This window comes from Ictidomys tridecemlineatus, chromosome 5 (assembly GCF_052094955.1).
Source record: "Ictidomys tridecemlineatus isolate mIctTri1 chromosome 5, mIctTri1.hap1, whole genome shotgun sequence".
Taxonomy (NCBI): Eukaryota; Metazoa; Chordata; class Mammalia; order Rodentia; family Sciuridae; genus Ictidomys; species Ictidomys tridecemlineatus.
The window spans coordinates 19,564,202-19,586,758 of record NC_135481.1 but is presented as its reverse complement, the minus strand read 5'-3'; the positions used below and the strand labels follow the sequence as shown (position 1 = coordinate 19,586,758).

At 39.4% G+C, this 22,557-nt stretch overlaps 2 protein-coding genes across 11 annotated transcripts in view; one reads left to right on the top strand and one right to left on the bottom strand.

Moving 5' to 3' along the window:
• Positions 1–12,590, top strand: part of Aph1b (aph-1B gamma-secretase subunit) — a 29,786-nt gene extending 17,196 nt beyond the window's left edge. For 2 of the 3 annotated variants that reach the window (XM_078049504.1, XM_005316660.5), the window contains 2 exons: positions 1,708–1,835; positions 9,012–12,590. In XM_078049504.1, the coding sequence (XP_077905630.1) occupies positions 1,708–1,835; positions 9,012–9,179 (296 nt within the window). In that variant the 3' untranslated portion in view covers positions 9,180–12,590. The remainder of the gene's footprint in view (positions 1–1,707; positions 1,836–9,011) is intronic. The other variant, XM_040275980.2, reaches the window with a different exon arrangement.
• Positions 12,591–19,687: 7,097 nt separating this feature from the next.
• The window catches only part of Ca12 (carbonic anhydrase 12), a 52,616-nt gene continuing 49,746 nt past the window's right edge, over positions 19,688–22,557 (bottom strand). For 3 of the 8 annotated variants that reach the window (XR_013438745.1, XM_013360098.4, XM_021727284.3), the window contains one exon: positions 22,272–22,367. Coding sequence is in view for 7 of the 8 variants with exons in the window: in XM_013360098.4 (XP_013215552.1) it covers positions 22,298–22,367 (70 nt within the window). In the remaining variant the exon portion in view is untranslated. Of the gene's footprint in view, positions 22,368–22,557 lie in introns of all 8 variants that reach the window. The other 5 variants (XM_040275977.2, XM_078049503.1, XM_021727280.3 and 2 more) reach the window with 3 other exon arrangements.

Below are 22,557 nucleotides of genomic sequence, written 5' to 3'. Positions count from 1 at the left end.
ACTGGACTTTGGAGACAAAGTCAACCTATCAAAGACTTTTTAGCAAGAAGGACTAAGAAATACAGAAAATTTGGAAGCAAGTTGAGGGCTAATGATATATTGAAGATACTTGCCTACAACATACAGAATAATGCTTTACAGAATAGACTGAAGGTTTTTCCTGAGAGCATTTCCCAAATAGGACTTGACCATAAGAGCATACTTGGCTGGTTCCAATATTCATGACATCTAGGTTTTAGAAACCCTTAAAGCGTGAGTACTTTATAATAATTATTTTAAAAACTCAGGGTTTGCTTTTGTGCCAGTTACCACCTTTCTGATGTAAGAAACTTTAAAACCTTAACTCCTGGGCATTGTTGTGGTCTCAACACTATCACAGGATCTATCTCTAGGAGAAATTCTCTTTCCAGAGTCATCTCTGGAATTAAAATATGTCATTTTAGTTTAGTTTTCTATAGTCTTAAAGTTTTAAAAACTATTGCTCTGCTCCTACTTGAGTTAAAATATTTATCATAATTACTAAAATGATGACACTGTCACACCAAATTTAATAGCTTGCCTTCCTCCAATTGCAACAGTTATGTCTTTTGAATATTGTCTTGCATGTTTTTCAAGTAAATGAAACTATGCATTTTTATACAGATTTTTTTCATTCAACATTATATTCTTGAGATAATTTATATTTAGATCACATATATTAGTCCATTGTGTGAATACACCATTCAGGTAATTCTTGGTGGACACAACATCTTTGTTTGTATGTGGTGCTGAGGATCGAACCCAGGCCGTACTCATGCCAGGCGAGCGCGCTACCGCTTGAGCCACATCCCCAACCCCAATGATGAACGTTTTTTGTTATTACGAATGGTGCTGGTATAAATATTTGTGTGTATATCTCCTTTGAATATTTGTAAGAATTTCTCTAGAGCAGTGGTTCTCAAACTTGGCCATGTATCAGAATGACCTGGAAGGCTATTTAAACTGGAATTGATTGGCTCTTAGCACCATTGTTTCTAAATTAGGTGTGTGGTAGATTCCAGTATTTTGCACTTCTTGTAAGTCCTCAGGTTCTGGTGATCTATTGATTGAGAACTAACTGTTTTATAGCATAGATCTTGGAGTTGAAATAGAGAATGAATGTTCTCCACTTTATTGGTAATGCTAGATTGTTTATCTGCCAGCAGTATGAAAGAGAATTGCCAGACTTAGATTTCTCCTGGTGGGTGCTAATGATCTCTTTATTGTGTGACCAGATAAGAAATTTATATAACTTTTTTAATGCTAAAACTTGCAGTATATGTTAAATTTTTCCACTTTTAAATAAAAGAATGTTATCGAGAACATAGGATACACATAACACACAGAAGCTGTATTCCCAAGAAAATCTGTGGACACTGATCAAATTTAGTGCCAGTTGCTTAAAAATAATCTTAGATAATTATAATTCTAATATTATTTTATTCTCCCATTGACCTTTTAAGAAAACTTCTAAAGAGAAATCCTACCTTAGTAATAGAAGATTTGACTCAACAGAAGTTACTGTTTTTAATTGAAAAAGTTCTTTTTCTTAAGTAGGGCTGCAGGCTAATTGGGGAAAAGCTGTTTAGACTCACACTTCTCTTTTTTGCATTCCTGTGCACAATGAAAGAATGTTCAGCAGCCTTTGGTGTCTGTAGGACTGGGCACTAATGGTTGACTGTCTTTCAGCTTTCATGACGCTGGTTATCATATTGCTGCACGTGTTCTGGGGCATTATATTTTTTGATGCTTGTGAGAAGAAAAAGTGGTACATTCTTCTTCTAGTTCTCCTGACCCATCTGCTGGTATCTACTCAGGTGAGTGTTGCCACTGACTTACAACATTTTTTAGAATTCAAGTCCACATATCTAAAATGGTAGATTCCTCTCTAAATGAAGTACATACTCATGGGAAAATTTGGAGTCATAAAAGTAATTTAAGTGAATGAATGAATCATCTAAGTTTTACTCCAGAAAAAAAAAACACTATTTTTTTGGTGGATTTCACTAAAGATTATTTCCATGTGTCTTTCCTTTAATGGTTATAGTCAAACCTGAAATAATTTTGCTTTATACTTATATTTATATTATAAAGCACATCTGGGGGCAAGGGATATATGTCAGTTGGTAGAGTACTTGCCTTGCATGCACAAGGCCTTGAGTTCAATCCCCAGCACCATTTAAAAAAAATAAACAAACACTCCTGGAGCAATTTCCACCTGATTACAAATCCTTTAAGATACAAATTTATATCATTATGTAAAAATTATAATTTGTTTAACTGGTTAATCGTTTATATTTCTCTATAGTTATCATGAAGCTGTCTTCATCATCTATCTGCATAAAACTTTTTCCATATGTAGTTTAGATTCCAGGGTATGGAATTATAAAGTCAAATCACATGAAGATCTTTTAAATACTTGATAAAAATTGCTAAAATACTCTCCATAAAGGTTGTACCATGTTCACACATTCTGATCAATAACAAAAATATTGACTTAACTTCCTTCTCATTGGCATTAAAGTGAAGTTAAAAAAAACTTGACTAGATCTATTTAAGAATACTATGTAATACTTTGAATCTCACTTTTAATGCAATTTGTCATTATTATCAGTGTGACCCCTGACACTGCCTGTCCAGACCCTTTTTACCTGTCAGCTGAAGTGTCACAAGCTTCCTCCTGATGATGCTTGCCTCCTGTTTCTCTTCTCTCCATGCACCTAGAGTTTATATCAAATTTTCTTATACTGGGCTCTTTGCCCTTAGATCCTTCTACAATGCCATCATATTGTACCCCCACCGCCCCATACACCTAAAACCCTTCAGTGCTGCAGGGTTACCCTCAATATGATGGCATACCCTTAATATGATGGCAATAGGTAAAGACAAATCTTTGTGGGAAATAAGGATGATAAAGACAATACATTAAAATATTAACAATATCCATCTTTGGTGGTGGGATTATAGGTTCTTTTATTCTTTATAGTTTTTGTCATGTTCCAAATTTCTATAACATAGCACTTTTATAATCAGAAAGAAAGTTATATGAGAAAGCAAATGTTCTTATGAATCTGACCCATCTGCTGGTATCCACTCAGATAAACAATAAATATATAAATAAACAATAAATATAATAAATAAGAAACTATACAGTGTGTTAGAAGGTATTTGGTGATTTGGACAAAAGGAAAAGTAGAACAAAGAGATCCAGGGTGTAAGGTGGTGATGTCACATCTCTTCACTAGGTGGTCAGAGTATGCTTTATAGTGAAGGACACATTTAAAAGGGAAAACAAAAAAAAGCAAAGTAGAGATGAGGGAGTTGATCATGTGGCTGTCTGAGAGCATCCAGGACTGAACAGCCAGTACAAAGGTCCTAGGACTAAAGGACATGCTTGGCATGTTTGTGGAAGCCAGGTGGCCACAGCAGAATGCACAGTGATAATGATGGGTGAGACAAGAGTGGAGAATTGAAAAATGGTCAGATTTTGGACATATTTTTGAAAATAGAGCCAGCAATATTCCCTGATAAAGTAGGTGAAGCATGTGAGAGGAAAAGGAGGAGCCAAGGTTGTCTCCAAGGTTTTGGGCCTCGACAGCAGAAGCAATGAAGCTGCCATCATCTAAGAGAGGGGAGTTTGAGAGGGGAATTCAGGAATTCTGTTTGGGGAACATTATTTTGGAGGTGCCTATTGGACATCCAAAGTGAGCAATTGAATGCAAAAAAGTCTGGAGAGAGGTTAAGAAAGATGACTACAAGAAGTAGGAGTAAAAAAGAGAAGATGCTGAAGGACTGAGCCCCATGATGTTCCAGCAGTGTGGTTGGGGAAAAGAGTAGGGGCTAATAAAGAAGACTGAGAAGGAGAAGCAGTGAGGTAGGATGAAGTAGGAAACCCCGGAGAGCCACATGTCCTAGAAGCCAAGTGTAGAGAGTCATTATCTGTAGCAGAAGCCTATGGAATAAACCAAGGCTTCTTTGTTTGACCTAAGCTTCTTATCAATCTTGCTGCTGCAAAACTTAATCTCCTGCTGCTCTCCACAGTTCTTATCAACAGGGCTTTGTCTTCTCCCTAACTTAGATCATTCTTTGTAAAGCCCATCTGGAAAAGCTGCACATTCCAGACTTGGCACTATCACTGGACCTTATTCACTGCTCTTTTATAACATTTGTCCTTAGCTGGAATTATTTTATTTAATACAGTTTTTACATCTCTCTTCAACTAGAGTTTGATCATTAAGATTGGGATCTTACTATTTCAGTCTTTTTAACAATCCTTGGCACACAGGTGACCAATAAATATTGATTGAATATTAATGGTGGATGTTATCATATTTAATGGTTTTAAAAAGAACCCAGGAAGTTCGAATGTTTATTTACCAAAATGTTAACAATAGTTATCTCTGAATGACAGATTTCAGAGAAAGACAATTTAAGTAATTGTTTCACTAAAATAATATATATATATATTTTATGTATATTTGTGTGTATACATACATATATAGGGCTGGGGCTGGGGCTCAGTGGTAGAGCACTTGCCTAGCATGTGTAAAGCACTGGGTTCGATCCTCAGCACCACATAAAGAGGTACAATAAAGGTGTTGTATCATCTACAACTAAAAATATTTTAATATATATATATATATACACACATATAGCACACTATATATATTAAGTCCACTATAGGTGTATGTGTGTGTGTGTTTGTGTGTGTGGCATACACAGATCAGAAGTATATATCTTGGTGAATTTTCACAGTGAACATAACTATGTAACTTGCACCTAGATTAAAATCAAAACCTTATAACCCCTCAGGAGCCTCTGTGCCTCCAATCACTAACCCCACCAAGGGTACCCATAATCCTGGCTTATGCCACCACAGCCAGGTTCTGCCTTTTAGTATTTCATGTAAACAGAAGCATACAATATTTGCTGTTCTACTTTACTCCTTTTAATTACTATTATGTTTATAAGATTCATAATGCAGTCACTAATAATTATAAATTTGCTATATATTCACTGTATAACTATAGATTGCTCATTCATTGCAGCATTCTGCTCTTTATACCATAATATCCATTCTACAGCAGAGAGGCATTTATGATGTTTTCAGTTTAAACTACTGTGAAGAGAGACTTCTATGAACATTTCAGTAAATGTCCCTTGATATATGTGTACACTTTTTTGGGGGGGTGTATTCCTAGGAGTAGATTGTTGGGGCATAGTGTGTACATATGTCAGCTGTTCATACCACTCAATTTGTATCAACTTTTAACTTATAAGCTTCTATTCCTCTACCTCCTCACCAACATTTGGTATGACTTTCACTTTCATTCTGCTGGGAACGCAGTGGTACCACATTAAACTTTAATTTGCATTTCCTTGATGATTAAGGAGGTTGAAAATATCAAGTTTAGTTGTGATTTGGATAATCCTTTTCTGAAGTGCTTGTTGAAATTTTTTGCCTATCTTTTGGATTGTCTTTTTCTTTTTTTTATATATTTAGAAGTTTCTTATATTTTCTATGAAAGAATCCTTTGTCAGGTGTATATATTGCAAATAACTTTTATGGCATGGTTTGTCTTCACTTTTTTTTTCTTTGGTAGTACTGGGGATTGAACCTGGGGTCTCATACAAGTTAGGTAAGCACTCTACCACAAGCTATATCCCCAGCCCTTTTGATTATTTATTTTGAGACAGGGTCTTCCTAAGTTGCCGAAGCTGGCCTCAAACTTGTGATCTTCTGGCTCAGCTTTTTGAGCTACTGTATAGGCTGTGCTACCACACCCAGCTTGATCAATCTTTCTTTATGGTTTCACTTTTTGTGTTCTGTTTAATAAGACATTAACCATGCTGAATTTCAAGTTTTAAAATTTGTTTATTTTTCTCATTTGTATATTCTAATTTTCTACAACAATCATGAATTTTTTTAATTGTTTAAAGAAACAAACTATAAAGAAAAAGCAAAACAAGTTTAGCCTTCTACAATATAAATTAAATTATGGGACTTGAGTATAAAGTTATTCTGAAAAAATAATCAGAAATGCTCAATGCCTAACGGATGCCCACAGATGCCTCTTGAGAAAAGTATTCTTTCTGCATAAGGTGCTGTCCACAAAATCAGTGCATTTCCCTGGGCAGAGCCGATGAGTCAAGATAAGTGCCTTAGCCAAGGGAATGTGCAGGCACCTTGGAGATACTTGAAAGCACTTGTGTTAAAGGTTAACAAACTTAGTCAGATCCTCTCCTTCTTTAAGTGTATATGGTGGGACTACATGGGAATCCACACCCCCAGCTCAACTCTGGTCCAACAGAGGAATTGTCCCTCCCACCTTCCAAGGTCAGTCCCTCCACTTGGGCTCCAGCCCTGCTCCATTGTCCCCTGCTGGAGGACCTCCCACCCTTGGTTGTGCCCCTGTCCTCCATGGCCAGCCTTTCCCTCTTCATCAGCACACAGACATGTCTTAAATAAAACTCCTCAGTACTGCCTTTTCCCTATTTGTTTATCATCACAGCAGATCTCCACAAATTCTGTCTCCAGTTCTTCACCACTCAGACTTCCAGCCCCTTGTGCCTTCTGCTCAACAATCCTTTTAAAACTGTACCTGTTGAGGTCAAAAAGAACCTTCATTTTCAACATTGTTCTTTTTTCATCTCAGCAGCCTTTAAAAAGAGTTGACCACCCCCCTCATTTCCCTCTTTCACTTCTGCTCTTCCACACTGTGCTGACTTGTTCTTACCTCACTGTTTACTCTTTCTCAGACCCCTTTACTGGCTCCTGTTCTTACAAATAATTTATACATGTTGCACTATTTCAGGGTACAGTCTTGAAGCCCTGCCTCTTACCATCTCTTTGTAGAGACCATAGCTCCCAGCATCATCACGATCATGGCTGTGGCCAAGTTCCTTCTGTAGGCTATGCTTCTACATTTTTTTTTCTAGCTGAGGACTGTCCTCTGAGCCCCATATTTATATATACAACCACTTATCTGACATTTGCCTTTCAAACTCTCACGGGATGTTACTCTTAATATATCCTCTATGGACTTGATTCCCACCTATCTTTCCAAGCTTGGTGATTTGCCAATTCTTTCAAGTTTGATCTTCCTTAGGTCTTTGACACTTGATTAAATGTCACCACCATTACCTAAAGCCCAGAAATGTGAGAGTCAATCTTGGATTCTTCCTTCCCCTCACATTCAGTCCATTAGCAACTTCCGCCTGTTCATATTATCTTCTCATCTCCATCACACTATCCTGATCTTAAGTCATCATCCTGTACTTTCCTCATTCAGTGCAGTAACTTACTAACTAGTGTCTCTCCCTCTCCCTCTCCCTCCTCTCCCTCTCCCTCTCCCTCCTCTCCCTCTCCCTCTCCCTCTCCCTCCCTCTTCCTCCCTCTCCCTCTCTCTCTCCCTCTCCCTCCTCTCCCTCTCCCTCCTCTCCCTCTCCCTCTCCCTCTCCCTCCTGTCCCCTCTCCCCTCTCCCCTCTCCCCTCTCCCCTCTTCTCTTCTCTTCTCTTCTCTTCTCTTCTCTTCTCTTCTCTTCTCTTCTCTTCTCTTCTCTTCTCTTCTCTTCTCTTCTCTTCTCTTCTCTTCTCTCTCTCTCTCTCTCTCTCTCTCTCTCTCTCTCTCTCTCTCTCTCTCTCTCCTCTCTTTCTCTCTCTCTCTCTCTCTCACCATAGCCTTATTTAACTCATTCTCTTTAGTTTAAAAAATCTAAAGTCATTCAGGACCACAATCTAAATCCCCTCTATGATCCACAATTGCACTGAGGACAAAATTAATGCTCCTTACCAAAACATTGCATAGTTGACCCCAGCCTTCCTCTCTGACCTGATCTGCTGATCCTACATATTCCTAACCATCATTAATACTGACTCTTCTCAGTTATTGATGGTATCCAGCTCTTTGCCTCCTTCTCTGATCCTTCCTGTGGCCTACAGAGGGTTAGCTCACTTCTCCTCCCATATGTCTTTGTTTAAATGCTATTTTCTTAGGATCTTCCTTGACCAACCTAAGTATATAAGCCTGTTCTTAATACCTAACATCATCACAATTATAATTATTCTGTCTTAGCATTCATCGTGATTTGTAATTAACTTCTTTGTTCATTACCTGCCCCACTGGCTAGTCTATAAGTTCCATTAGCATGAAGACTCTGGCCTTCACTAATGCATGACCCAGTGCCTTTTGGCACTCCATGAGAGGTTTTTGATGTGGTGGTTGTTATTTAGTTTTGTTTTAGGGCTGATATTGAACCCATGATCTTGTGCATGCTAAATATCTTCTTTACAGTGAACTACACCTCCATCAATATTTTTTTTTCAGGAGGCAGGGTCAGGGAGCATACCAGGGGTTAAAATCAACCACTGAGCCACATCTCCAGCCCTATTTTGTATTTTATTTAGAGACAGGATCTCACTGAGTTGCTTGGTGACTTGCCATTGCTGAGGTTGGCTTTGAAGTTGAGATCCTCCTGTCTCAGCCTCCCGAGCTGATGGGATTACAGGCATGCACCACAGTGCCTGGCTCCTATCAGTATTTTGTAAATGAATAAACTTTTGTACAATAGCAATTGTCCAGCTGTAAAAGAGACTCAATTTCCACATGTTTCCTTAAATACTAAGGATTCATACTAATCTGGACTTGCCTCACTTTCTTGAAAATTCTAATAGACAATTAACACAGAAATGGATACCAACCTGGGCTAGATTATAACATGTGTCTTCTACTGAGTATTCCATTAGGTTTTGGCAAGTGACTATCATCTAGGGTTGTCAGTAGAAGCTAGCAAAGCACAGGATCTACAGACAAGTCTTTCTTGATTAGTTGGTTCTGGATGCTTTTGTGGATTCTTAACACATGACATGCATTGTAGTTTGTTGAAACAACAGTCTAGCTTTTGAGAATATTCCATATTTTCCTGTCTTTGGTTATTCCACATGTTTAATAAGCTTGTATTATTACCCAAGTTGATTTATTTTTTCTTTGCAGACCTTCCTAAGTCCTCACTATGGAATAAATCTGGTGTCAGCATACGTAATCATGGTGTTCATGGGCATCTGGGCATTTTTTGTTGCTGGAGGCAGCTGCCGAAGCCTGAAATTCTGCCTGCTCTGCCAAGACAAGGACTTTCTTCTTTACCACCAACGTTCTAGATAACCTCCAACAATCAGTTCCTACCAACAGCAGGCTGTGTCAATAGAGGAAGCAAAACAGTGCCTTTTTCTAAAAAGAGTAAGAAAGAAAGAAATCCCCTTTTCTGGTGGAATTTTGGAAAAGCAAAGCTATCTAGATAGGAATTCCATTTGCTTGGCTTTCAAGAAACAGGTCTCTCAAAAGGATGCCTCTGTGGTCTGCGTGATGGCTGCATGTTAGAGACACCTGGGAAACAGAAGGAATACTGATTCCGGGCTCTCCACTCCAGATTTAATTGGCCTGAGCATTTGGTAATTTTTGAAAGCTTCCAAGTAATTCTGATGTGTGGCAAGGCTGAAAAGCACTTCTTAATATCCTAAGTAAATGAGATTCTGATATTTAACTGTCTCCTGACTCAACTTGTGCTAAGCAAGTACATTTCTGAATGTCAAATTCTAGTTATCCTTTATCTTTTTATGTTATGAATTCACAAAAGGCTAAAGGGCTATCACCTCTGAACCATTCACATATATTTCACTAATACCATCTTAGAAAAACATGGTAGACTGTGCTTCTCAATACAATAATAAATTACACTGACTTACTCTGATAATTTAGCCAAAGTAAGATTAAATTAATAAGGTATATTCTCCTGAAATTTTTCCATTCTAGATTTTGCTTTTTTGAGGCACTGCATTTTTTTAAGTATAAATTCAGTTTAAGATTAATTTTTTATTTCCTTGGAAAGTACAAAATCAAGAATTGTGCAAAGTCTTTTGAGTCTTTTCTTAGTTTAAAGCTGCAGTGTTTACTGAGTGCCAGGTACTGGATTAGGTGAGGTAAAGCCCCGTGTTTTATCCCTAAGCAACTGAACAGAGAACTGAGAACTGTACCCTGGGACAGGCTTCCCTAGAGCTGGTGGAAATGTGACCAAAAGCTCAAGGAAAATAAGCCAAAAGGATGTTCTTGGACACTTTTCATTTGCTCCTGTTACTGTTTTTAGCTGAATCTAGCCAGCCAGCATCCAGGCAGACAAAGTTGTCATTAACAATTCTAAACAGCTCCTTTACCCAAATGGTATAGTATAAAATTGTAAAAATGTATTTTAAACTGCCAGATTTTTTGCTATTACATATCCATATAATCTTTAGATTTATTAGGTATCTGGGTTTTGATAGCAGTGATATAGCATTCATTCTCTTTAGAAGAATATCCAAGGTGTTTGTTCAGCTTCTAAATAACATTTTTAAAATTTCCTTTATGGAGAGGAAATCCTAGTGAATTATGATTATACTAACTGGAAATTTTTCCCAGTTTTTGTCTTTGGAGAGCTGATACTGTGAAATGGAATTTATACATTAAAAGGATACTTCTGTGAATCCTATATATGCAGAAGAAGGTCCCCCCCACCAAAAAGAAAAAGAAAAAAAAGCAGCAATGAAGGGTTCAATATAACACACTAGATGAATGAATGTGACAGAACCATGATGGGAAAAAATAATGAATGTGCTTTAAATAGAAGTGCATTCAGCTTTTTGAGCAAACTGTACATCATTCCAGAGGCCAGAACTTTACTCATGGACTAGAGTTTTGTCAATGAAACCTCACCGTGTTTAAAATACTAGAATATGTCAATCTAGAGATGAAAAAGGAGTAGAGCTTCTACCAGCCTAATAAGTAATTGTAATTATTCCCCTAAAGGTAACTACAGCACCAGTACTAGTATTTTCTGCTGGAGTTCACAGGTTTTTTTTTTCCAGCTTTATACAAGATTATTCTTGGACTAGAAGAGACAAGGACTTAGTAACTGAACAGTGAATTTTACTGTACAGAGTTAAGGGGAATAAGATGCCCATAGAATTGGGATTTATTCTTAGCAGAACATGGTCTCTGTCCCTTTCCTCTTTCTCTCCCTCCCCGTTTTCTCTCCCGCTGCTCTTTCTGTCTCTCTCTTGTGGTACTGAGGACTGAACCCATGGCCTCATGCATGCTAGGCAAGTGCTCTACAACTGAGCTATATCCCCAGCCTGAATTATATATAAATCTCTTAAGTGAATACTCTGATAAAATATTTTCCTATATCTAAAATCTGAGATTTTAATATTATTCATATTGGAGCTTTGATCAAGTTCTCTGTACACCAATAACTTAATATTAAGAAGCTGAAATATTGTATCATCTCATTTAATAAAAACTCAGAAGTTTTTTATGGTCAGACTATTGCCTTAGTTCAGGAAATTATTTAATAATCTTTGGTTACCTATGAATAAGGGAATGATGTAGACCTGATTTCTCTTAGAATGTGAATATTACCAAGGTCAGTTCAGGCACTTGTTTCAAACAGGCTGCTTTGCCATCTGCCAAGGAAGCCTAGAGGGAGGTGTAGACTTCCTCTGTTGCTATGTTTGTATTGAAATGCCTTTTTTTTTTTTTTTGCATTTGTTATCTATACAGATCTTTCTGAGTCCTGGTAATAACTGGAGAGGAGTTGGTGTTGGTGCTGCATGCTTTCCTCCATGCAGGATTTTTCTGTTTGGTGGAAAATGTGGACAGTTAACATTGACCTTGGAATTTTGAATATTGTTGCAGTGCTTAAATATTTTGCCATGTAATTAACTGATACTGATTCTGTTGTTTTCTAATATAGGTTATACTTTTTATTTCAGTTGAGTAATCATAACCAGAGATGTCCAATTGCCTTGATCCTGGCCTAGGTGTTATAGTAGCAATGGCCCTTTTGACCTTCTTGAAAACATGACTGAAAGGAAGTACTGATATCATCTGCAGAATGCATAGAAAATGATTTCTGTTCCCAGTGTTAATTTTCTTCTCAAGCACATTCCAGTGACTGCTGAGAGTGGCAGATTGACACTGGAAAAACAAGGTGTTCTTATCTATAGAGTGGATGCAACGTATGCAGTTGTGACAGAAGATTCCTTGTAACTAGTACTCCTTCCAATTACTTCAGCCCAGCCCCCAAACAGGGTTTAGTAGTCAGTGTGGGCCCCAGGGTGACACTGAAGCTTTGCCAACTAGCCAGGGTGGCAACCTGTCTAGGGTACTAGCAGCCTGCTTCCTGGGAAGAATTCCTCAAGGGTGTTGGCTTTTACTTAGTTTTTTCTGGGACCCACCATTCCTACTTCCAGGTAGACAAGGTAGATGTCACAAAAAAATATTTTGAAGTGCTTTGCTTAGAACATTTTGCTTATGATTACAAATGCTTATATTTCTTATTTACTAAGAGGTTTTACTTCTAGTAAATTTTAGAAGAGTTGGGGACTGTCTGTGTGTAAAATATGTAACAGTTTATAAAAGTTATACATTCCATCCTATACAGTTGCAACATCCAACCTTGCATTCCATACACAATGCAGTAGACTCTTTGCAGACCTGTATTTTTCAGTGAATAATAAAAAGATCATTTGGTACTACTCATTTCCCATGTTTCCCCTTCTTTGGAGTAGTCTTTCCTTCAGGATCTATTTGGGTTTTGAGCATTTAAAACATGGCTATATAGTCTGTTGTTTATAACTGATCAAATGCACCATGAATTGTGAATAATATAGGATACGTTGAATACAGGAGATGCTTGATACTTTTTCAAAAAGAAGTTCTTTAGTTTAAAATTCTTTAAAGTTCTTTAACTTAAAATTCATCTCTGTATGTTCAGAAATATTTTGGTTCAGAAAATTTCTTGCGATTTCTTAAAACAAATAGAGAATAATTCTAAGATCCTAAAATCTTACTTTGAAAAACCTCCTAAATAATTGTAAAATAGTGAATTTATAAAACATGTGATAATGGCTGAGGATCAGAGTCAGGTAAAGAAGAGAATGCAGTTTTACTTCTCCCCAGTGGTCCTGAGTAGCCTATAGAGTCCCTTTGTTCTTCCTCCCCATGGTGAGGAGACTGTAGCTAAGGCATGGAGCTTGGCCTTTACCATTAGCATATGTAGGGTATTGTGATGACTTGTAACTCAAGGTCATATGATGCCAGTTCATTCTGGATTGAAATGAGGCTCTTCAGGTTTATGTTGACCATATTACTGGCTAAGATTGCATCAAAAACCAAGGGCTCTGTTCTTTTAACTAGTAAGCCAGGGAAAGAGGCACACATCCCCTGTGTGTCAGGCCCTTTCCACATTAAAATTGTGGCCCTCTTTAATTGTTATTTGACATTTTGTTGTAATGGAGGTTTCTCTGTGACCTCAGTGTGAAAAACCTTCAGTGGAAAGAAGTATCTATTTTACTTTCACCTCATTGAAACTGCAGAATAGAAGAACCATTCAACTGGCTTATGATCCCAATCTAAGTAGGATTGAGGATTTAATATGTTCTCAGATGACCATAATAAACTCTCAACTCCAGTCAGGTCCTTCCTTATGGTGGTACTTGTCACTTAAGTGTGGATCACTATAATCCTGCTTCTACCTAAGAGTAAAGCTATTCATTCTTTTAGGGCTTCTTCAAAATCAGAAATAACTCCTAATGCTCATGGACACTTCTCTGACACTTTAAAAGATGGAGAAGAACATGATGGTGGAGATCTTGGTACTTGAAGGGCATTTAATTAACCACACACAGTGTTATTTTGAGGAAAATGCACTATGAATTGTGAATAATATAGCATACCTTGAATATAGGAGATGCTTCAAATTTTAGGAATGGGTGAGGGATACTCGGGTAGTGGATATAGATCAAGAAGAAAAGGTGGTAGCTGAGGACTGAGCCCTGGAGCACTGCAAGTAGGGGTTGTAAAAGGGGGAAAAAGTTGATGAAAAAGGAAAGAAAACCAGAGGAGTGTGATGGGCTGAGAGCCAGTAGCAAAGGATGTCAAAAGCTGCTGAGTAATGAGAAGAGGGAGAATTGATTGTTGTATAAAGAAAACATGCTGGTGACTTTGATAAAAGCAATTTCAGCATAGAGAAAAGGGAAAACATGCAAACAGAGTAGACCCTAGAGACTGAGAGAGATGGAGATGCCACATCAAGAGCAGAGAAGTTGTGGAAGAATGATAGCCTGAGGAGGATTTGCAGACACATGAGGATGTTTCTCTCTTCTCCTTATGATACGAACTGTAATGGCATATTGAGAACATGCTGTCATAGGATAGGAAGGGCATGGTAGGAAGTGGGAAATGGTGCAGGGGAGAATGGCTGAAATGAAGTCCTTGCAGGGGATTAAAGAGGGAGATTTTTAGCCTTGAATACTTAAGTAAAATGTTCAAAATTAATGACTTAAGCTCCCCCTTAAGAAATTAGTGAAAGAAAACTAAAGCTAGAGGAGAAGAAATAATAAAAATAGAAATCAGATAGCAATGAAACAACAGAGAAAATTAAAAGTCTGGTTAACATTGATAAAACTGAACAGATCAATAAGGAGAAAAAAGAGCACCGATATCAGGATTGAGAGGAAGACATCACTATAGATCCTGTATTATTAAGTAACAGGGAATAGAATGGACAACTTAATGCCAATAAATTTAAAATATCAAACAAAAAATTCCTTTTTTAAAAAAAAATTCACAAATCTCACTCAAGTATTAAAAAATCTGAATAGCCTTATATCTTTTCAGATTTTTCTTGCCTCTTAACATGCATTGTAATTATTGCTGAAAATAACATAACCTTTTGTATATTAGAAATTGACTAAGCCTTTAGTGTTAATTTTAGGATAAACTGGGCAGCAGTTGAACTACAGTTAATGTTTGCTGAAGTTGTATATGCCAAAGGCTCCCTCTACTGGTCTTGTTTTTAATGTCCCCACTTCACTTGGGGCTTAAAGTCTGCATCTTGCAGCTCAGTAGGCTCTAATCCACTGTTATACACTGGAACCCTGTCAGTGTGGCAATGAGATGTGGAGGACGGAACATGTCCTGTAATCCTAAAATCAAAATATCAGTTTTTCAATAGGCTGACATCCCTGGGTTAAGTGTCTCAACCTCCCCCCACTCCTCCAATCCCCCGTCATCCCCTCACCCCAGGCCAGGTTAGATGAGACAGGAAGACCAAAGGGAATGGAATTGGGACAAATCCCTTTGCCCCAGGTGGGATGGGGCTCTGGTAAAGTCTTTTTTCCTTAGAGCGTAGGCCTTTGTTGTGGGGAAACCCCTGGATGTATTTTACAACAATGACACTATATCTCATTTTCTGGCTAGTCTATACTCAAACTCTAGTGGTTTGTCAGAATTAACATTGAAGAATCTTTACTAGTTTATGGCTCCAGCAGCTTCTGTTCCAGGTAAGAAAATTACAATTGTGGCTGTCTGGATGATTCTCATCTCTCCAGATTTCAGGGTGGTAGTTTGCCCTGAGATGGTAGTTCTCTGATGGGTTCAATAAAATTATTGATTTGCATATTTTTTCCATGTAAGGATGGGAGTACTGACTTCTAAACTCTTTGTATGTTGGGCTAACCAGAAATCTCCTGTAATTTTTCTAAAGAAAACTCCTAGAAGACTTCACTGGAGAATTCTAAGAAACATTTAAAAAGAAACAATACCAATTCTACAAAAACTCTTCTGAAAAATGGAAGCGATGGCACTCAGTTCATTCTGTGAGCCAGTGTTACCCTGATAACAAAACCCTATAAGGAAAAACACAGATGAAAACATTCTGTTTCTCCTCAAGGTCCTGCTTAAATGTCACATCTTGTCTGAAGTCTTTCCTGTCTTCATTAGAATTAGAGAAGCAAGTGGTTTTCTCCACTGTAAATCTTTATGCTTTTTTAAATTCAAGGAATAATTTACATACAATAAAATGATCTGTGCTTGGATGGATGGGTTTTGGCCAATATGTTCAACTGTGTCACCCCCACCCCAATCACCCTCTGATGTTTCCCACCTGTTCCTTTTCAGTCAAGTCATACCACCTTCCAAGAGCCTTCATCCATTCCCACTCCCATCACCATAAATTAATTTCACTTTTTAAAAATTTTAATATTAGAATAACATGAAATGTGCTATTGTGTCTAGTTTTTTTACCCAATATAATTTTCTGAGATTCATCCTTATTTTAGTGTATATCAAAATTTGCAACCTTTTATTGCTGAATTATTCCATTCCACGGATATATTACAATTTGTTTAGCCATTCTTTTGCTCATGGATGCATAGCATTCTATACGCACTGCTATATATTATGGTTAGTGGCTTCTGTTTGCCTAGGGAGACAGACTCATTGAATATAGGGACCCTGCCTAACTCATCTTGGGTTCCCACCACTTAATCTGCCCTTAGCATATGGAAGTTGTTCATTAAATCTTTGCTCTTAAATGAGGAGGTATGAGAAAATCAGCTAGAAATTATTTTGAAGGATAGGAGGGAGATGAATTCAGATTCACCCAATGGTAAGGAGGGAGTGATAAGCCCCTGAGCTATGCTTGTTAGTGGCTTCCCTGTCCTCCATGTATCATATTCAGAAAAACTTTTCAAATGATTGTGCATTTGGATGGTGAGGAAGGAGAAACACCAAGATGCACCGGACCTGTTGCTGGATATCTAGTTTCAGCAGAGTCACTAACTGGTCATGTTGCCTATTTCTCTAGAAAATTCTTTGCTTCTTCCAGAGAAGGCTGGTTGACTCTCATCACCAAAACAGAATTGCTTTAGAGGTCTCCATTTACCCTTGAACCCATGGGCCCTGTGTTTGTTGTCTTCATTGCAGGTAATTAAAAGTTAATATTTGAAATGCATGATCTCAAGCAGAAATAATGACTTTGACTTACAATATTGAGAGGTCATAGCTGGTCATGTGAGTAGAGATCACGTTTCTTCCCTGACTTGTGGGGTTTTATGAGGTTACTGCATGATTGGGGTAATCATAGTGAATTCTACTACAAGAAGGTTTCTGTGTTACTGGAGCTGTGAAGGTGGCCCTTGCCCTGTCACCAAAGATTCTGGTGCAGTAGCTGTGAGTTTGACCTGAGTAGCCAGAGTTTTTGTTTCCCACTTTGAATATGCTTTACCTTTTCCTGGGTTATTGCATAATGGAGTGAAGGGCACTGTAACAGTAAAGAGTATCCACACGAGAGGCGTTGTCCAATTGCTTGTTGACCTACAGTCATAATGGTTTCGATAACCTTTTTATGGTGCCTTATTCAGTATGGCAAGGTACTTCGGCCTTTATCTCTCAAAGTCATTCTGTAATGAAGGGGCATGGGTGGAAAGGGGGACTCCTGTAGCATTGTCTGGGCCTCACACCTTCCACCCACACCCTGTGACAGATGAATCTGAGCCTGAGGGTGTTGTGTCCTTGCCGAGTCATCTCCAGTTTGGATGGCTACACAGAGGTGGCCTCAGTGCAGACTGAGGATGGTGCCTCCACCTCCCAGCAGGTGGCCCCAGAGATCAGGTTTCCTCCTGGGAACAGCCCTGGGACTTCTGCTATCTTGAAGGAAGTCCTCTGTTCATAACATAAGGGGCCAGCAGAGCTAGCTACAAAAGCAGACTTTGCCAGAAACTGTTCCCTTCATTCTGCCAGGCTACAGAAGCCTAGAAATGCCTTGCCAGTGTGGGAACCTCAGGGCTCCAAGGGGACCAGAGGTGGGAAAGAACGTGTGGAGCAGGGAGGGGAGGGAGGTACATTTTTGGCACCTGGCCGGGTGCTACAGAAAGCTCCTTCTGCTGTTAATCAGGTGTCCATGAGCCTGCAGTCCACACTCTGGCCAAAGCACTGGAATGCCCCAGGACTGACACTCCTGAGCACCTGAACCCCAGGCAGTGGTCAGGGCCAGGAAGGTCAAGAAGCTGCCCCCTGTGGCAGGGTACAAGGTAGGAGGAGAGAAGGAAAGAGTCCAGAGTCTGATGCTAATCATTCATCTTGGCTTCATTTTCCTGCCTTCTTGTCTCCACCTTCACCTAGATGTCCCTCGTCTTCTATCTCCCATTCCCATTCCTCGACCCCAAAATGTTCCTCCAGGGTTTACTTCTGTGTGGAAATCCCCTAGGCTTCAAGGGCATCTCAAAGGAGCTGAGCAGTCCACATCTGCAGAGTTCATCAAGGTGGGGACTGGCCTCAAGTGGCTATTGAGCACTTGGAATGTGGTTAGTGAAACTGAGAAGCTCAATTTATTTTATTTTAATCAATTTAAATGTAAAAGCTGATAATAGATTCAGTAATTTGGAAAACTTTATGTTAGGAGCAACTCTGCTTTTCAACAGTAAAATTGATGAAATCAAAGTACAGATCAAATATTTACAAGGAAAATTTAGCATCTGAATTGAGATGTGTTGTAAGTGTAAAATACACACCAGATTTTGAAAACTTACTACTGCAAAATTAAAATGTCTCATTAAAATATTAATTACATGTGGGAATTATAGTGTTTGAAATCTATTGAATTTTAAAAATGTTATTAGAATTAATGTCACTGGTTTCTTTTACTCTTTTTTAGTGTGACTACTAGAAAGTTTAAAATGTCATGTGTCTCACATTCTTTTGGGCTATGGGCTTGAGATTGTTTCAGCTGCATTTAGATGAGATAATGACCAAGCTGAAGGGCCCAAGTTGGTTCTGCCAGCTCATGGTTCTTGCCAGCCTGACATCAACTCAGACGAGTGTTGCATTCAGGGAATGGGGGAAGGCTGTGGATAGAGAAGGGAGACCCTCAAAGGAGGTGAGCAGTCTACAGCAAGTACTCAAATGCCTTCCCTACCCCATCTCCACTGGGTTAGGAGCAAGTCCAAGGCTCCTGCGTTTCAGTAGACTGTCTCTCTGCTGCCTAGCATGATCCTCACAAATGGCTATGACACCTAGGATGCTGAAGGGTAGAACCAGAGAATCTCTGAGTTCCAGCTAAAGAGACCATTAGAAGCTGGAGGATTTGTAATGTTTCTACTTCAAAGCTGGGTCAGCTGCTGTATCACCTCCTGGAGCAAATGACTCTTGCATAGTTCACTCATATCCATCCTAGGGCCGATAAAGTGAAAATTGGAGACTTTTCCAAATAACTCATACAGTTATGGTGCTTACCTGTAACCTTCACAAGACTGTCTATTTTAGCAAACCAGGATATGAAATCTTGTTTAGATAAAAGATTATATGGTGGGGGAGGGCAGGTGACAGCATATTTTGCAAACAGATTCAAAATAAAGTAAGAGGCAACCAAGAGAAGCCATCCACCTGCTGTATAAAATACTCTCAGAAGCAAGAAGAGATATGGGACCTATTCCCTATATTCAATCCTTTGGTTCAGAATACCCCCCTTTTTTCTACCCATCTGTTCAAATCTGACTTGTCTTCAAGCCTCAGCTTGCACAGCGCCCTCTCCCTGGGCCTGGCTCTAGTTACTCTGGATTTCCCAGCCTTGCTGACTAAGCAGCTGTGCAACTGGGGGCTGTACATAGGCCTCCATATTCAACTCAGTGATTAAGTCCATCTGTGTATTTTTCTTTGGAGCCAGATTCTAAGACCTGGATGCCAATGACAATGACTGTTCTCATTTGTTACTCATCACCATAACAGGGTGCTACAAAGCACTTTGCAAATAGTAATGCTTTTAATTGCACCTCCCCCGGCCAAAACAAAAATTGGTCTGATGTGAAAAACATTTTATTTATCATTTCTTATACTTACAGATATGTCTGCATTACAATCATTGTGACAATAAATATGGAAGTGCTCAACAGACCATCACCACGGTGGCCTATGGTCCCAGGCACAGGGACTAAGGGGTGCTACAGACCCCAGTGCTTCCCAAGGGCCTGTCACGAGGTCTTAATAGAGTCCCACAAGGGAGTGGAATTTAGGATCTGAACTTGAAATGAGATTAGGGGAGTCAGCATAGCAAATACTAGAAACTCTAGTATTTAAAGCAACTCATACAGGTTTTTACCAGATGATACTAAAGAGGCAAATCAAAGATGCTCGAGATCCCCCTTTAGTGAGAGGCAAAGGAAAGACTGGAGAAGCCAGGGACTTCCCTGTGTCACTCCCCCAGCCTATGCCTTGTTTCTGTGGGCTCCACCTGTCATGTGCCTAACACAATACCCACTGGAGCCTCCCAGGCACCCACCACTCAACAGAGTTAAGTGGCAAGTGTAGGATAGCTGTGCGTCACACATGACAGCACTGGTTTCCTGCAGTGACAGCTCGTGTCAGTAGAATGAGTAAGAATCTGAGGAAAGCTGGATCTTCAGGAGTCCTGCAGGATTAGCAAAGAAGTTGACAGCATTGATTCTTGGAGCATTTTTTCTGGCTTTGTTTCATCTCAGCCATGAGGGCTGAGTACCTGGACCATGCTGACAGGGAAGAGGGAAGGAGAAAAGCCACCATTTTCACCTTCCAGTGAGTCTCCCTTTCAAAAGCCTGCCCTTGTACCAGGTACAATGATCTCTGTGTTCTCTCATAAAACTCATTCATGTATACAGAAGGGGTTTTTTTTGGAAAGACAATCCAGCTGCTTTGGAGTGGTTTTTACTAGTTTCTGATTGGCAATTTTGGACCAAGGCCAAGAAATCACCTATTTCATGTTGCTTGGTCATGAGGGTTGTCTTTTCTGTCATTTGATAATGCACAGGCATGTAATGGCAAGGTGGGACACCACACCTGGTTCCAAGGCTGTCATAAGTCTCACATGTTCACGTGCACACACACGCAGACACACATCTGAGTCCCCGGGAGGTCACTTATAAACTTGCCTAGCAAAACAGGCTACAAAGACATAGGACTTGCTGTCATTATGAAAAGTTATGGCAGTGACAAAAAGAATTTTTCAAGTCGGAGGGAGGAGTAGAATGAGGAAGATATTATAAAGAAACTTGTGCTTCAAGAGAGGATATTCTATGCTGTCAAAATGAGACTGTGAAGCAGAAAGTTCCCTGTGAACTACAAGCAGGAAACTAGCTATCAGGGGCTAGTGGTTGAGGCTCCTTCTCAGTCATGGAACTGACTGTTACAAGGATCCCATCTGTATGGGAGGAAAATGAGGAAAGAATTGTCTTCTTAGTCTTTGTGACTTGGGTGGGGGGGAGAACAATGCAGAATCTTAGCAACATTCCATTAATATTGGTCCTTAAATACCAGGACCATGCTAGCCCCTGCACAGATAGCTTCCTGCTCTTGTAGCATGAAACTATATTTCAACCAAGCATGATTAGAAACCTTCAAAGTCAGAGGAAGAGACAGACCCTGATTCCAGGTTGGCAGTAAGGGAGTCACAGAAGTGGGAGAAAGATATCTGGGCAAAAGAGACAAATTTCTACAATCATTTTGCTTCTGCCTATTTTCTGTAGGTTCAAAAGCAGATCATCTCAGAACTTACATCTACTCTAGGAGACAGGAAGCAACTCATTTTCAAGGAACACTTATTTATAAAACTTGTAGAGTATAAAACACAACTGCCTCACTGATGGGAGGGTAGGTTGAACTTAACATTCAGTCCTTCTCACATGGTGGCCGTGAGGTGACTTGTGATTCCAGTGCTGACTTCACAGAAACTCTCCCAGAGTCTGTCTTCCCATTACTTTTCCCCCTCTTTTTTCTCTCTTCTTTCTGTTACCCTTTCATCCCCACCAAGAAATGGAACTTGAGACTGCCGTATTCTAAGGTCCAATCAGTGTCTCTGACCCAAGGAACAGGAATATGAAAATTCCCCCACTACATCACACAGTATATCTCTTGTTTTCATTTCTTTCTGACATCCTGATCCTTCCTGTCTCAATTCTTCCGTGAGGACTGAAGGTTTATCTGAGCAGAAGGAAATCCAAAGGAGGAAGGAAAGAAACTGAGTTTCAAAAGCAATGCCTAAACAGAGAGTATACATTCTAGCCTGGAAGCTGGGAGAATAAGACGAATTTCCAGGACACTTGAGAGCATACCAAGTGAGACCCCAGATGGAAGTGTTTTCCAACTAGTAATAGGTCGCTAGCAGGAGGCTTGTTTTGTGACCCAGAATCCAGACAGCACAGCTGTCTCACACAGAGCAGTCAGTTCCAGGTTCCCACCTTCTGGTCATCCCATCTATGGATCACAATGGGAGTGATAGTGGCACCAGGCAGTGGCAAGCCCAATTGGAGGCCCCCAAAAGGTCTGGGGTGTTTGTAGGTTGAGCTCCAAAGAACACCTTGAACTCCAAAGAACATATGCCAAAGTATGTGGTGTCCAAAACAAGTTCCTTCCTTGGACATCTGGGAGTGCCACGGATTTCAGGCATGGGCCTCGGTCTCCTTCTTAATGGCTGGTTTATAAATGACTCCCTTGTCACCTTTTTTGCTACTGGAACAATAAAAACAAACAAGTATTGTTAAAAAATCAGGGGAAGGAGCAAGAGAACAGTCTTTTAGAATTTTACAATTTTAGAAATCAGATTTTACTATTTGGGATCTTTCCCAATTCTGTTCCCCTTAGGAGAGAATGCCCCCAAATAAAGCATTAACCAAAATGGAACCTCTTCATTTTCCAACTG